The sequence below is a fragment of the Falco peregrinus genome, chromosome 8, assembly GCF_023634155.1.
Source record: "Falco peregrinus isolate bFalPer1 chromosome 8, bFalPer1.pri, whole genome shotgun sequence".
Classification (NCBI taxonomy): Eukaryota; Metazoa; Chordata; class Aves; order Falconiformes; family Falconidae; genus Falco; species Falco peregrinus.
The window spans coordinates 2,272,452-2,287,628 of NC_073728.1; the positions used below are offsets into that span (position 1 = coordinate 2,272,452).

A 15,177-nucleotide genomic window follows, 5' to 3' on the forward strand; every position below is an offset into this window, starting at 1 on the left:
GAGCTACACGTAGCAGTGTAAGCAAGACATCAGGGAAGGAGACATACAGGTCCTGAATTACCATCGCCACCATGAAAAGCAGGCAAGAGCTTCACAAGGACGAAGAGAAGGAGGCTGTGAGGCACAGAGAGATTTGCTTTGTAGCAGATCAGAGCAACAGGGTGGCCTGAGAATGGACAAAGTGGACAACAAACAGGACAGTGCCTTGCCAAACCAGCTCCATGAAAAAGAGTTGAGTGAGTGAGCTGAGTCTGGGCCTAGCTTGGAGGCTCTCAGAATTTTCTTTCTGAATCCCATGTAAATGCCAAATCAGAGCCTGTGGAACTAAATTAGTAACCATCTCCATTCATTTTCATAGTTCTTTACAAGTGACTCAAAACTTCAGAAGCTAGTGAGATCTAAGTTTTCTTCTGGAGTTCATGTAGGGGGTTCGTTTCCCATAGCGTGATCCCAGAATGACATCTCCTTTTCAAAGGAGGCATCTAGGTAGCACATCTAAGGCAGTGCAGATGTGTTCTCTGTGCTCTTACTCAAACATCCTCTTCTCTGATGGGCAGAAAGACTTGAAGAGCTCCCTGTTAAAAGGAAACGTTCACGTACCACAGGCATCCAGCCGCAGTGGTGCGGCCAGTGGGTGGCCAAGGAATTGTAAAAGAACGGTAAAGTCAGACTGGATGGGGAAATCCTCTGGTTTGTTTTGGTTTTATCATTTAGCTAGGTTACTGTAATTCAGCTTTCCTGATTTCATTAGGTAGCTGATCAAGCTGTCACCAGCTCTTTCTGCTGTTGTCGTTGAAGAGGTTGAGAGTAATGCTCTGCTTAACAGAGCGATCAAATATGGACGTGAAGCACATTGCCACTGCCTCGACAGCAGGCAGCTACGTGCTTTAGCTGAGTAAGTGGTGTGGGTTGCTTCTTGTTTTGTTGTAAGGTTGCATATTTACTGAGCTAAATTTGACAAGACTAATACAGGAATATTTACAAAAGAACTCGAGAGGAGATCATGATCTGTAGTCTGTAGAGACTCAAGGTACAGATGGTTTTTTTCTTACAAAAACCTCTTGTTTTTTTAAAAAAAGGAACCTAATTTTTTTTTTTTCAACCTTCAAAGTGTTCCTTTCTGCAGACGTTCCTTTTGGCATCAGATGTGTGACTGAACAACACAGAATAGTAAGTTTTTCACTTTTGAAGTGGAATGGTTCACAAAAAATAAACAACAGGCTGAAGTATTAAGCTATGCAAGTCTAATTAATTTCAGCTTTAATAAGCTATGTCCTCTAGCAAATTACAAATGGATTACAAATGGCACCTGAAATTTGGGTTTAAAAAGGGTTTTGTAAAAACTGACTCTTCCCCCCTCTTTCTGCCTTGCCTGAGCACTTTGTGTAGTGGAAGGGCAGCAGAAGTGGATTGCACTCTTTCCCTGTCTTGTGGTGCCTTTTGTTCACTTGATGATTCTTGGCCCTCCTCTGTTGCAAGGAGGCTTTTATGAAACTATGTTTGGAAACGAGCGGGGCTTGTCTTGACCTTGCTGGGATGGTCACTCCGTGGCTGAGCACCCCCACACCAGGCCTTTGTCTCCAGAAAAGAAAGCTCTGTTTGGGCAACTGTCCCAGGCCAGAGCGGATCGACATGTCTAGATGTGATATGGACAGAGAGAGGATCTCTACCATAGCTGGGCTGTGCCTGACTGCAAACCTTACCGCTTGGCTTGTACGGCAAGAACTGGAAGTGATAGTGAAGACAGAGCTGCGCGTACAAAACGAGTTAGCTGTGTTGGGAACTGAGGTGCTGAGCCCCTTTCTTGCCTCCCTTCTCAGTGCTGAAGGATTTCATTAAGAGAATGTGACTGCAGCTGGAAGCTCCTTGAGAAGTAGGAGGAGAAAGATTTGTATCCTTCTTCCTCAGCTGATGAGAATGCTTATTCAAGACGAATTTTTCTCAGATACAGACATGTACTTAATGCATGGGATTGTGTGTGGTGAAGGGAAGGTTCACACTGACTGAGTTGTGACAGTAGTCTCGGAGACATCTTGCAGCCTCTCCAGAGGGATCCAGACAAAGGTGTTCATAACTTGTGATGGTAGCTTGCTGGAAGAAAGAGTGTAATAGTTCATTACAGCTCTCAGACTCATCTTTTTAACTTGGGTCTGTATAAAGTCATTTTGAAGCAGCTCAGTTTTTCACAATCAGATGCATCATGTAGATCCTGAATGGTTTCTAAAGTAAAGCCAATTTTGAAACCTTTTTAAATTTCCATTTCATTTCTTTGGCCTGGCTACCTAACATTGCAGTCATCAGCAAAGCTTTATCTTTTTTTTTTTTTTTTCTTTTTTTTTCCCCTGCCTGTCAGCTTCAATAGTTTGGTTGATGATGACTATGAGGCTATTATCAGGATATGTTGAATCAAACTAACTTTGCTAATCTGTTCCAGATTCAAAATAGAGGTAAAACATCTGCTTTAGTTGTCGAGCGGAGCTTCACGCCAACTGCAGCACGCCTAATGCAAAGAAAGAGATGAAATGCTGTTATGGACTGATCTGCATGTTCACACATAGTTACTCTGCCATTAATGAAAATAACACTGTCATCAGCCTCAGTAGTTAAACATTTTCAATGTGAAATTTATACTAGCTTTGCAGAAGGTGAATGACAGTGACTAAAATCTGCAAAGGATTTTACTATTTTATGGAAACAGTAATAACTGACCATGGTGCTCTTCAAGAGCATCGAGAGCTCTATGACCCTCTGAGAGAAATCGGGAAACATAAACGTTACTGATTGATGTCTTTTAAAGTATATTTGAAACTGGCCGTGTACGATAAAGTAAGCTGGGAGATTTTCTGACTCTTTCTGGGGCTGGCAGGAGGATGGCTGTTGAGATGGCACTTGTTCACCAGAAGATGAGCTGCACTGCAGTGCTTAGGAGATAGGCAGTGGTGAGGCTTAGTGTGTGATGCCCAACATAAAGGGGAAGTTACTTGAACCTGAGCAAGATCTACCTGTAGTATAATGGAAAGACTCAGCAAATCAGATGTTTCAGATTTTGCTCAAGTCCTCAAAATATCTTGTCCCTCCCTTACATCACTTTCATGACCCGAGGGGTTTGCTGTTGTCTGGGGCTTGGTTTAGACACCCATATCAGCAGGACCTTGGATGTGTTGCAGGTCACTGCTAGGAGGAAGGTGAGATTCAGGAACATGCGAGATTGTGACTGCCAGATGTGTCTGTCCTTAATAGAAACTCAGTGTGTGAAGTCATGTGAAGAGACCCAGAGCTGTAATTACCTTCTGACGAGTAACTGAAGCAGGGTCTGAAAGTTGTGCTGGGGTCACAGCACGTGTTAGTGCGTTTCTGCCCAAAGGCACAACACCCCCGCTGAACTTGTGGAGATACATGTTTTTTTATTGATTGCTGTAGAAATTTCTCTAGCACCATGTGCCACACTATAGAAGTAATTGCCCCTTTTATGGTGTAATCCCCAGCTGAAATGCTAGAAAATGCATGTTCTCTGCTTTTCATTGGAAGTGCAGTCTGCTGTAGCTTATACTTTTTGCATTAAGCTTTGTATTTATCTAAGTGCAGTGTGAATTTTGTTGGGCTCTTTTGCTTTCGTGTGTTCAATCCCTTGCCTACTGAAGCCTGCAGAAAAGAATCCGTTTGACTTTCAGTGATCTCTGGACTAGATCTGGTTTTGAAATTATGGTCTTCTGCCATTTGCTGTATGTAACTCCGCCAAATTGGTCACGATGTCCTGGTTTGTATTGCCTTCAGTGGAGCAGCATTGCATCCTCCTTGTGAGCAGCCGTTCAAGCTCTGTATGTCTTCGATGTGGAAAGCAGATGATTTCTTCTAGTAACAACCTTTTATGTATTGCAAATTGTTCTCATGTTTCCTGTGTATTTTCTTCTGTGTAGGCTGAATAGCTCTGATCTGTTTAGATTTTCCCTGTAAATCACGCTTTAGAGCTCTGGTTTGGTCTAACTGATGTCTCACTCGAGTCACAGCCTAAGCAGTGCTGAGCAGTGTGGCAGGACTGCTGTGTGTTTTGTAAGCTGTATTCCTATTTTAAGGTCTGTTCCTCTTTGGTAACAATGTTTGGTTACATTCAGTTAGTAAGCTGCAGTGTCGAATTCTTTCTTATACAAAACTGCCATGTAACAACTCTGGATTTCTTGCTAACAGGCATGCTGTTCTCCTCTGTACTGAAAAGTGTCCTCATCTTCCTCCAGCCCAGTTGTTTGTATAATTTGTCGAGGTGGTTGTAAATGCTGGTTCTGCCCTCCAACGTCCTTGTAGTCTCTTGTAGTTCAGGAGTATCTGCAAATTTATTAGGGCACTCTCTGTTTCATAGTGGCCGCCTTTGTGTGTACATTAATGTAAACCAGAGCCTGTTAACCGGCGGAAGTCCTAATCTTACAGAGTAAGATCTTACAGGATCAGATGCCACTTTAATAGTTCTCTAAATCAGGATTAATTTTCTAAAAATGACAGGCTTTTCATTAGAGTATATGATGAGGATCAGTGCATGCTGCGTGTATCGGCTATAGCACTTAATTACAGTACCGACGGAGATCCGCTGGACTGTTCCTCTGTGCTGTGGGGTGTCCAGGGGGCCAGGTGGAAGAAGGTCTGGCTGTGCTGCTGCCTGAAGGAGGAATCTGAAACGGTTGCTGAAGCCAGCTGCGGTGTCTGTAGGTGTCCTTGCTCGTGCTTACCTCAGCGAGGAAGAGAGGGGTAAGTCATGGTTTCATAAGCGATAAACTGAGGGAAGATAAACTTGCAACATTTCCGTTTCTCTCCTTTTTTTCTTTTTTTTTCTCCCCTTGGTTGCCATTGCTGCTGGTAGTCGGGTGAAGGCAGGATGTCAGCGGTCCCCAGAGGATGTGGGGCCACTGAGTGGAGGAGACATGTCACTTTAGGTGGGCAGCTGCAGACAGCATGACTCTGGTTGTTCCCCAGAGCATTCCCCTCTGTGCACAGCGTTTCTTTTAATAATCTTTTTTTTTTTTTTTCTTACCCCCTTGTGGAATTCAACACCTATGCAATTGTTAAAAAAACCAAAATGTGTCCTTGAAAGGTGTTTCAAGACAGGTGAGCAGGAAACGAAGCTTTTGGTAGGGTTGATGTTTTTCAAGTGAGCTTCTCCCCTAACCGCTTTATTCTTAAATCTCTAGCAAAGAGCAGACGTGTCATCAGGGTTGCTGTTGCTCTGCCCTGCTGCCAGCCGTTGTGTTTCTCTTGAGGTTTGTAACGTCATGGTGCCTGGCCACCTCTCAGCCATGCTTCTGGCAGGGAGAAAGCGCAGGGCTCTTCTGAAAGCAGGGGTGGAACGCAGCACAGCGCCTCTTGCTTGGGAGTTCACTTAAACTGATTTACACCAGCTGGAATTTACGCCCCCAGAGATTTTACTCTCCGCCGTTGTCTTGTTCAGAAACATTGCCTTGGTGCCAGGCCTGCTTCCTTGCTCCTGCCTAGATGATAGATGGGAGTGTGGGGGAGGGGATAAAAAAAAGGGAGCGGGAGGAGAGAAGGGAAGCAAAGGCTCTGGGAGTCAAAATAGCGATGTGACAAGAAGTACTCAAATGGATTATTGCTGCAGCACTCGCTGCTGGGAATGTATAAAAAGAATTGGTACTTTTTTTGGTAGTGCCCTTACAATCCCGTGACCGTTATTTAATGGTGTAATGGATATATCTGTTGTGAGGTATTACACAACACATACTCTGTGTCAAGAGAAAATCCCAAGAAATGTTGAACAAACAAATTCAAGAGGACAAGAAAAATTCAGGATACCATTTGATGGATTATCCTCAATTTTTGTAGGTATTCCAGCAAATCTTATTCTGTGACAGACTTTCCTCTGCTAAAATGGGTAACAAATGGTGGTGAATATAAGAAATGTTATACTACTATGTTTATTTTTGTCTCCTTCAAAAAATGCTTTCATATTTTAACTAGTCTGCAGCCTGCTGAGTCTTTGTCTCCACTTGATTAATGTAACTTCAAGACAGTGTTTATTAACTACTCTTCTGATATGATCTGCAGGCACTTAACCCCCCCGCCCCAACCCCAGATGCCAAACCCAAAACCCACCACTTAATTCGAAACTGGTGGACAGCCTCCAGTAGTAAGAATGAAGGAAAGGACACTGGGCAAGCTGAATTAAACATACTTAGCTCTTTTCCTTTTTAGAAGTGATGTACATTTAACATGCCATGAGTTATTTTGGTGCTTTTAACTGATAAGTTTAACAAAGCATCCGCCGTTTGTAGCGCGTTTGGTGTATAGAGGAATTTCAGGATTCCAGGAACGGCAGGATGTAACCTTCGCTTCACCTGGAAACATAAGCAATTCTTAGGGCAGTTGATAGGCTTCATAATGAAAAATGGGAGGCAGCCAAAATCTGGAGCCAAGCTAACAGCCAGAAATAGATCTGCCGAGAGTCTTGTTTTGTACTGTCCAGAATGGCGTATCAGAAATGGTGCGAACAGAAATGCTGGGCTTGAACTGGCATTGCACAAGCAGAGTCAGCCCTGACTATTTTCCTTTTTAAGTATCATGAAAGCTTGACTAAATAAATGTTGCGTTAAAGTTTCAGCTGTCTTAACGTGCTGTAATACTTTTCCCCCAGATAGTTTTCCTTTTGCTTACGGTTTTCTTTCTTACGCACTTGCTTGAAATGCAAGTGTGTATTGGATAGCATGTATTTGCAATTAAAGGTGTTCAAGTGTACATCACCTAAGAACTGCAGGTCCCCTGCTCCAGCAGTGTGGAAAGGGGGCAGCAAGGAGAGAGGCAAAAGTTTAAATCTCTTGGAGAAGATGAGTGGAGGGAGGGGAGAGCGCTGGTCACAGAGGGGACCAGAACGGGAGGGTGCAGGGGCTGGCAGGGGGGCAGGGGTGTGAAGCAGGTTTATTCCCATTACTTCGCAAGCAGTGTGCTTATGGAAAAGTAAACTGAAGTATATTCTGGTTTGCACATCACTTACTAAATGATTGTGATGATGTTTAATTGTAGAATCAGATCTGTTGTCGTTTTTACCTGGCTGGAGATATGGAGTTCTGCGGGTGGGGTGTAAATGCAAGCGGCGGGGGTCCTGCTGACCGGGAGCAGAGAGCTGGGAGCCCATGGGAGCCCAGCCTGGGCTCCAGCCCCAAGCCCGGTTTGCCATTGCAAAGGCCTAACTGATAGGGAGGGGAGATCATGTCAGAGCAGGTGGTGCAGGTTGTGTTGTGACGGCCCTATTCCCTTCCCAGGGCAGAGCGGTTCGGGCTGGCCTTTCCCAAACACAAGCACTGGCAATGTTCAAAGCGAGAGCTGGGAGGGAAAGTGTTTCTCAGCTTGTCGCTGGACGATCTTGTTTCAGGCATCTTCATTGCTACTGCTTCAATCCGTTGTCAGCGATTAGACTTTTTTCCCCTTCTCCTCATGATGTACAGTAGCTGCGATGAAGCAGAACCTGTAGTTTTGGAAAACACACTTTTTCACCTGAAGCTGGGGATTTGATTTTTCCACCCTCAGGTTGCGGAAGGGTGTTTTGCGAGGCTGAATGTCCAGCCTCTAAAGACGATCAGTGCCGAATACCAGGCACTGGGCTGAATTTGGCTGGAGGGGTGGGAGTGCTCCCAGGGCGCGGGTGCCCCCGGGCCACGCTGCGTGGGGGCTTCGCGGTCGGCACAAGCCCCCGGCTCTCCAGCAGAGTGGGGCTGGAGCTGCTCTGTGTCAGTAGCTGTTGGGGCAGCTTGTGGTTCATCACCATCCAGCTAGCGACGTATAACCAGTGGTTAAACTCAGGTTTTATTAATGTCACCGGCAGTGGCAGTAGCTGATGATCGTGTTAGAATCACTATAATCCAACTATTTCTGCACCAAGTATTTCTGGAAATATTCATTTGTGAAGCCACTCTAGGAAATGCTGAGTGCACGCCTAAGTGGGAGCTACCTACAACCATATTAGCATAACATGAATTGTTCAGACATATGTGAACCATTACTTAAAATCCAGAACCACTTACACGTTACTGAGTGTTTAACTAATCTTTGGGGGAGGAGACAAAGCACTGAATACAAACCCAGCATTGTCTGTAGCTCACTGAATGCCTTTGTAGACATCCTTGCCCGATGATGTCGGTGCCGGTCAGTACCCCTCCCGTAGGGTTAGACCATACTGGTAGCCCTGGGTAGGTGTGTGCTGGGGTATTTTCACAATTGGTTGCTGAGCTTTTCTTGGCGTGTTGATGAAGGTGCCATTCACCCTTTGCATGGACAGATCAGAGGGACAGGCCCTGGGGCACCAAGGCTGTGGGCAGGCTCAGGAGATGCTGGGTTGTCCAGGCAAAGGCAGACGTTCCCCCTCCAGCTCCTCTTTCTTTAAAAAGTTTAGGTACAAAGATGCTCTTGAAGTTAAACATACGCTCTAGTTACACTTTATATATACATTTTTTCCTAGTCTCCAGAAGAGCGTAACAGCAAATGAAGCAAGCAGTGATCGATTCTCCACTGCTTCTGGAGTATGTTCCCTGTGTGCCCTGCACCATCAGTGCTAAAGTCCTTTTTATGAACTGAAGGATGCATGAGCCTGAGGTTTTGGAGAAGCTAAATAGAAAGTGGCTGTTACAAATGATGTGAGGAGCAGTGGGGAGCCATTGCAGAAAAAATTAACACTTCTTGCAGTGAAACTTAAATGCCCAGTACATCCCTCTAAGCAACTTAGAGCACACTGTAGCAGCAAGTTATAAAGTCATTGGTGTGGGGAAAATGTCAGAGCACAGTTATTTTGTGTTATTTAAACAGTAGCTTAAAGACAACACAAAGACCTCTCAAAGTTCGTAAGTGCCATCTGCCCAGAGTTTTTCTTCCTTTCGGGAGCACTGATCTGTGTGTTGTTGAATACCTCTGTGTGTCACGCAAGTTTGGTGGTCCTTGAGTGTGGCAACACAGTGGAACAAATTAAGTAGCAATGTGTAGACATACATACTGTCCTTTCTGCAGTGGATTACGTGCAACCCTTATGAGTAATTGGGCTAGTCTGCAAAAAAATGGAATGACATAAGGAGATAGAATTAAATTAAATGAAAAGCTTTTTTTCCTGCTGTATTTGAAATACCTCAGTGTACAGGGTATTTATTGGTCTGGTCAGTACTAGGTAGGTACATTTGCTCACTTAACTATGCTGTCAGTTTGCTGTAGTGCTTCCAGAGGACCAGTACGCCCTATTTACAGATTTGATTTTCTCCACTGGCCTTTCAGTAGCTTGGACAAGTATTCCTTAGGAATTGCTCAGTAGAAATCTGTAATTGCTCTGAAACACCCCTTAGCAACCATCCAAGGACATTCTTCTCCAAATACCAGCTCTGTGAAAGTACTTTGCTGTCATAAACCAGTATATAGAAATTCCAACAGAAACACAATCTTTGAAATAATAACAACTTGAGAGTAGAATTCTTTTTTTTTTATTTACCCAGCAATTAATTCCTAAAACACAGTAAAAGGTTTACACCTGTTGCAAGTGAAACAGACTGAAAGGCCTGTTAAAAATGCTTAGTGTTGAATAATTTCTGTACATGGAACTGTATAAATACTAAACACCAGGGAAATGCACTCTAAGAATTAAGAGAAATCCAGTTAATGACTGTTCACTCATGCAGACTTCGGAGTTAAAACAGCATTTCAGATACTCATGTGTACACTCGGAGGGAGAACGTCCTAAATTAAGATTTAGGAGTAACAGGAGTAGGCTGTGCTGTGACCAGTGCAAGGAAATAGATGTACGTGATGTGGCGTTGCAGACAGCCTTGTAATCCTGATTAATGGGAGTACCTGCAGAAAAAAAGAGGTGTTTGGCAAAACACTGACAAAATCAATACCACTTTGAAATCGTTGTGTGTCTTTTAGTTAAAGAGAAATGAGTACATGGACATATCCAAGTGTTTAGTCCAGCAAGTTGATGTAATGCAATTAGAACAAGTGAAGGATCGATATATAACTTCTTTTCACTCACAAGACCAAATGATAGCATAGTATATCAAATCAGCGTGGGAATTGATGATCCTTTCCCTGTCTGCCTCTGGCTGCTGTCAAATGGCTTAAATAAGTCCTTGTTAGTGAGTCAGGTTACCTAAAATCAAGACAAAGTATTTTAAATATGTCACAGTTACTCAACAAAAATACTTACTGGTTTGCTAGGAGCTTCAGCACCCGCTTCAGACATAGTAATTAAGATGATGCTTGAGACAGTTTACTTAAATGCTGCATCTCATCATCATCATCATCAGGGGTTCGAAGACCTGCCAGTGCCGCTCGATAATAGTCTTGCCTTTCCTCTGTCAGATCTATGGAGGAGAATTTCTCAATGCCATTTTTTCTCTGCTGGTGTGGGCATTCTTCCACCTGGGTTTAAGCTCTCTGTTGCTGAAATAGTCATTGTACCTTCAGTCCACCAAGCTCATTTACCTGGTGGAATGAGGTCCAGCTTGTGATTGCCCTGTATGCAGTAAAGGTAGGGATGTGCTCCAACATCGGAAGGTGTCTGCGAATAAAATTTTATTTTTACTGTAACGCTTGTTACAGCACGAAGGAAAGAGTGTTTTAATATTATTAAACTTGTTGATGAGTTTCATACTTATAATAATAACTGTAGAAGAAGCAACATGGAAAGGTTTTTGTTAGCTGCTGGTGTATGTTTCAGGAAAAAAATGTGAACACTCCCAACTGAAATACTCTTCAAGAATTTGGAAGCGCTGGAGAGCCGAGTTGATGAAACAGTTGTTCATCATTCCAAAGCCTGCACCCTTGCTTAATTCTAATAATAGTTATACATAACCTGCTCTGTGCTTTCTTTTTGTTTTGTTCTTTTGTTCATTCTGAGTGTTTAACAACTTCTGAATTTGAAGAATTTTAAAGCAAAATATTTCTGTTAATGAAATGACCTGTTAATGATGATGTCACAGGTTTTAGAAATTATTTCCAGAAGTATACTGTATCCTTTTATGATAATTAGGAAGTGTCATTATCTGTCTTTCAGGAATGTGGGGGAAAAAAAAAGTAAAAAAAAAATTATTTGAAGTTGAAGTCATTTATGCATGAACATGGTTTTCACTGAAGAACAAGAAAGTAATCTGTTAGGTCATTGAACATCCATCATCAACACGTACCTAATGGCACAAGCTCCATTTCATCACTGTCAGCTGCTGAATGGAGCAATACTTTCCCCATCGTGCTGGTGGATGCAGATGTACATTCTCAGCTTTGACCTCAAATTGCAGCAGCAGCACTGCAACATACTTCTGACATATTTTTCCTAAACAGGTCATTATACAAGACTCTGCATCTGACGCAGAAGCATGTCTTAATATGTAATAAAAATTCCTTAACAGTAATGTGTTTCTCACTTCAGAACTGATACCTTGGAAGACAAAGTAAAATCATGAAATAGTGAATCACAAAAATGGCCAGTTGGAGAAGGCTGCACAGCAGTGACTCGAGATGGTTACTGACCTGTACTGGTTTGATCTGTGCTTTCCAGTTCCCAGGCTCTGATCATTCTCTGTTATCTCTGTCTCTTGCTGTCATGATTAGCAGTGGTAGATTCTACTGTAATTAATTTATAAAAAATAAATTTCCTGGGAAAAAGGGCTGCAGGACTAAGGCCTTTTCAAATGGGTATGTGGCAGCTGTCTCCTGCCAGCAAAGTGGTAGGCATCAGCAGTGTGAGACTTACAACCTGTTTTAGAGGCACAGCAAACGCTGAGTTTGATATGAGGAACTGCATGTAGATATGACTGGTCTGATGGACAAAACCTGAGATGAGAATCTTATACACGTTACAGGTCTAAAGAACACAGTGTTATTCTCAGTCTGCCTTGTGTGTTAAGTAGCTGATGCTAATTACAAAGGACAAGTATTTCGTGTAAAACCGGGGGTCTGATTCAGATTTCTGGGAGAGGGAAGAAGGGTCAAACTGTCTTACTGTAGACTTTCCCCTTTTTTTAATGTAACGATGCACGGTACTCTCTCCCTATTAAAAGAAAACCAACACCTGTATCAGTATTTAAACTTTTTTAAAAAAATCCAATAGATCTGAAGTTTGTTGAGTTTTCCTCTTGGTGGTGGTGCCTCTGTCTGCAGTCTTGGCTCACATGTCATCAAAGCCCGGCTGATACTTTTTGCTGGGTGTCCCTGCAAGTGGGTTCAGAGACTAATCCGAGCCCCTGGGGGTATTTGTTGCTTGGCCACTGGGTTGTGTTGCCATTCAGTTTGAAATGGAGGAGTTCTTTGCTTTCCTGTTTCTTTTGTTATTTAAATGTTATGAGAAACATACATGACACAGAAATATTTTGGTGTGAGCATTCTAATTTCATAAATATTTGCTGGTTCTTCGTAGCTGTTAATGTTTGGTTTGTGCTACCTCTAGGAAATACTAATTTTTATTAGCGTGCTGGTGGGCATAAGATTAAAGAATTGCTTGAAATGATTTCTTTTGGTAGAGAAAAATGCAGAAATTGGACTATCTCATTCTTAGCTAAATTTTGATTTGTTTGAGTTTGGCAGATGAGGCAGAAGGGAACAGACTGAGGTCTGGTGGGGAATAGTCTGTGGCTGTTCACACATGGGCTGGGAAGGAAGCATGCTAAAGAGGTCCAGTGAAATGCAAATTTTTTTTGTTCTTTTTCAAACATGCAGTACAATACATAAGACTGCAGACAGGTGTGGTAAAAGAAGCTGCTTTAGTCCTTTTTCCATTGGAGGAGTGGCAAGGATGAAATTCCTGTGTGAATTTTTCTCAAGGACATAAGGAATTAATATAACTTAAAATACATACCATCAACTTACAAATGTATTTTCCACATTTGAGTATGATGAATTTTGCAGTGAAAAGATTGGGAAAAATGATATTTTCTCTGTTATTTCAGCTTATGTGTGAATTTTGAGATAACCCGTTTACAAGACAGTTAAATCCTGCAGTCTTAAGAATTGTTGCAGGTTTATGTGCTTAAGTAGCCATGCACGCTTCCATTTTGCAGGGTTCTTTTAGATTCCGGTGATTGCATGACACCACAGCTCTTTTTTGCGGGTAGGACCACAAGGCACCTTGGAGGGGGGCTGTGAGCTCGGGGGGGCACCCCCTGCCTTCAGGAGGGGTGGCGGGGGACGCGGGGCTACTGCCTGTTACAGCTATGAGCTTCAGGGGGGTAGGTGTCTGGGTGGTTTGTCCCCTTCTTTCTCTGAGCCTCCAGCAGCAAGGTTTGTGTTGTTTTAGTTCAGCAGAGCGTCTTCTGCCAGCTTGATTAGTAACTGGGAAACTTGCTGCTAGGGGTCCAGGGCAAACCTAGGCGGAAGGACTGGAATTGCCAGCTCTGGACATGTAACGGAGCAGCTGAGCATATGCAGCGCTCCCTCCCGCTGCCGGGCAGTGACGCCAGCGCTGCCAGAGGAATGAGCATGGCATATTGTTTCCCCCGTATGCCTGCTTATTTATTTATGCATTCCAATTCATAATAGCATAATAACAGACTTGAAACAATAAGATAATTATTTTGCTTCTTGGGTGGTTAAAATTAACTGTGCTTGTTGCATATTTATTCAGTAAAAAGATACAAGATGTTTAGTAATTGCCCAGAAATTCATTATCTGCATAATGTTCTGTTTCTAAATATGTATCGCATGACCATTAATCTGTGCCAACAGCAAGCATACAGCAGTATCTGATGTAATTAGTTTTCCCCTTACATGCCAAGGAGAACATCTGGGCTAATTGCGTGTTGTTGACAAAAGTTGCCACTCTAATGGGGGTCGCTGTTTGTGCACACACCCTCATTATACGTACAAACATACTCACGATTCCCGTTTATCCTCAAACTGATAGTTCTTAATGATGAGATACTCTTGGTGATTTGTTACGGGAGTCATGCAATGTCTGTGGGCAGCTTTATAAATGTTAGTGGGAATAATATGCTCTCCTTTTAAACAGAAGACAAACAAACCTGTAATGCTGCTTCTTCTGTTCTATTTTTTCAGCCACCGCTGGTCCAAGCAATTTTCAGTGGTGATCCAGAAGAGATACGGATGTTGATCTACAAAACTGAGGATGTCAACGCCTTGGTATGTGACTTGGCACGCTATGTGCCTGTGATACTTCAGCACCATGCTTATGAACTGTTGCAATGGCAGTATTAATCACATCTGTAGTAATTAACATATAACAGAACGGAAATTATTTGGAAGTTAGAGATTTGGGACTTTGGCGGAATCCTAATTAGTTGTCTGAAATATAATTATCGCCAGCAGGTGACTTTAAATTTTCTAAGTGTATGGTAATTATTCCAAATCTGCAGGTCAGTCAGGGACGTTATTTCCTCTCTTACTGAGAAAATGAATGAAAACAGCTGAAAGCCACATATTTTCACTCTCTGTAGAGTTTCCTTTTATGAAGAGTCTTTGCAGATCAGGAGCTGTTACTCAGCATTTGACTCTACTTGAAATAAAGCTTCACTATAGGTCTCAGCAGCGGGAGTAAGGAAGGCAGTATCTTGGCCACAATTTGCCCACAGAGGAATTACTGTTCTGCAGATTGGCTTATTCTAGCCAGAACAATGGTAAGCAGCTGTAAACAAGTAGTAGTTAAGTGTTTTTGGCAGTGAGAAAAAAATATCTCCATTTGAACTTGGTCTTTTTGCAGAAGTTGGGGGTTTTTTTCCCCTCTTTGATTTTAACTTAAATTTGTACTGTTTAGAAATGAACCTTGCCAGTCCTGACTGCAATCTGTGGCCTCTGAAAGTAGTGAGAATATAAAGCAGAGGCAGAATGATGATTTCCAGGTGTTTCCTGGACTTTTAAATCAACCTTCCTTCATGTCTTTCTCTGACATAAAGCCATCAGTTTATTCTTAGCTAACTCCAGCGGTTTGTCTGGCGTAGTCTTGGCGCTGCAGCTTTTGCAGGCAGTGGGGTCCAGCCCTCTGGTTCAGAGCTGCAGAAAGGAACGGAAGAAGTGATCCTACAGATCTGGTTAACTGGGGCTCCACTCTGTTTGCTTTCAAATGGAAGGAAAGACTTGCTGCTGTTTTAAATGGGGAATCTGATCAAAGACCTTGACATTAGGCTTTTGCTGTGATTATCAGTACGTGGTTGTTTGCTTGAAATAAATTCCTAAAGGTAGTTCCTTAAAGCATCATCT

The 15,177-nt window shown here is 42.8% G+C and overlaps 1 protein-coding gene across 6 annotated transcripts in view; it reads left to right on the forward strand.

Moving 5' to 3' along the window:
* Positions 1–15,177, forward strand: part of ANKRD44 (ankyrin repeat domain 44) — a 143,936-nt gene that overhangs the window by 50,286 nt on the left and 78,473 nt on the right. For 5 of the 6 annotated variants that reach the window (XR_008748373.1, XM_055811787.1, XM_055811790.1 and 2 more), the window contains exon 2: positions 14,020–14,103. Coding sequence is in view for 5 of the 6 variants with exons in the window: in XM_055811787.1 (XP_055667762.1) it covers positions 14,020–14,103 (84 nt within the window). In the remaining variant the exon portion in view is untranslated. Of the gene's footprint in view, positions 1–4,626; positions 4,738–14,019; positions 14,104–15,177 lie in introns of those variants that run through there. The other variant, XM_055811789.1, reaches the window with a different exon arrangement.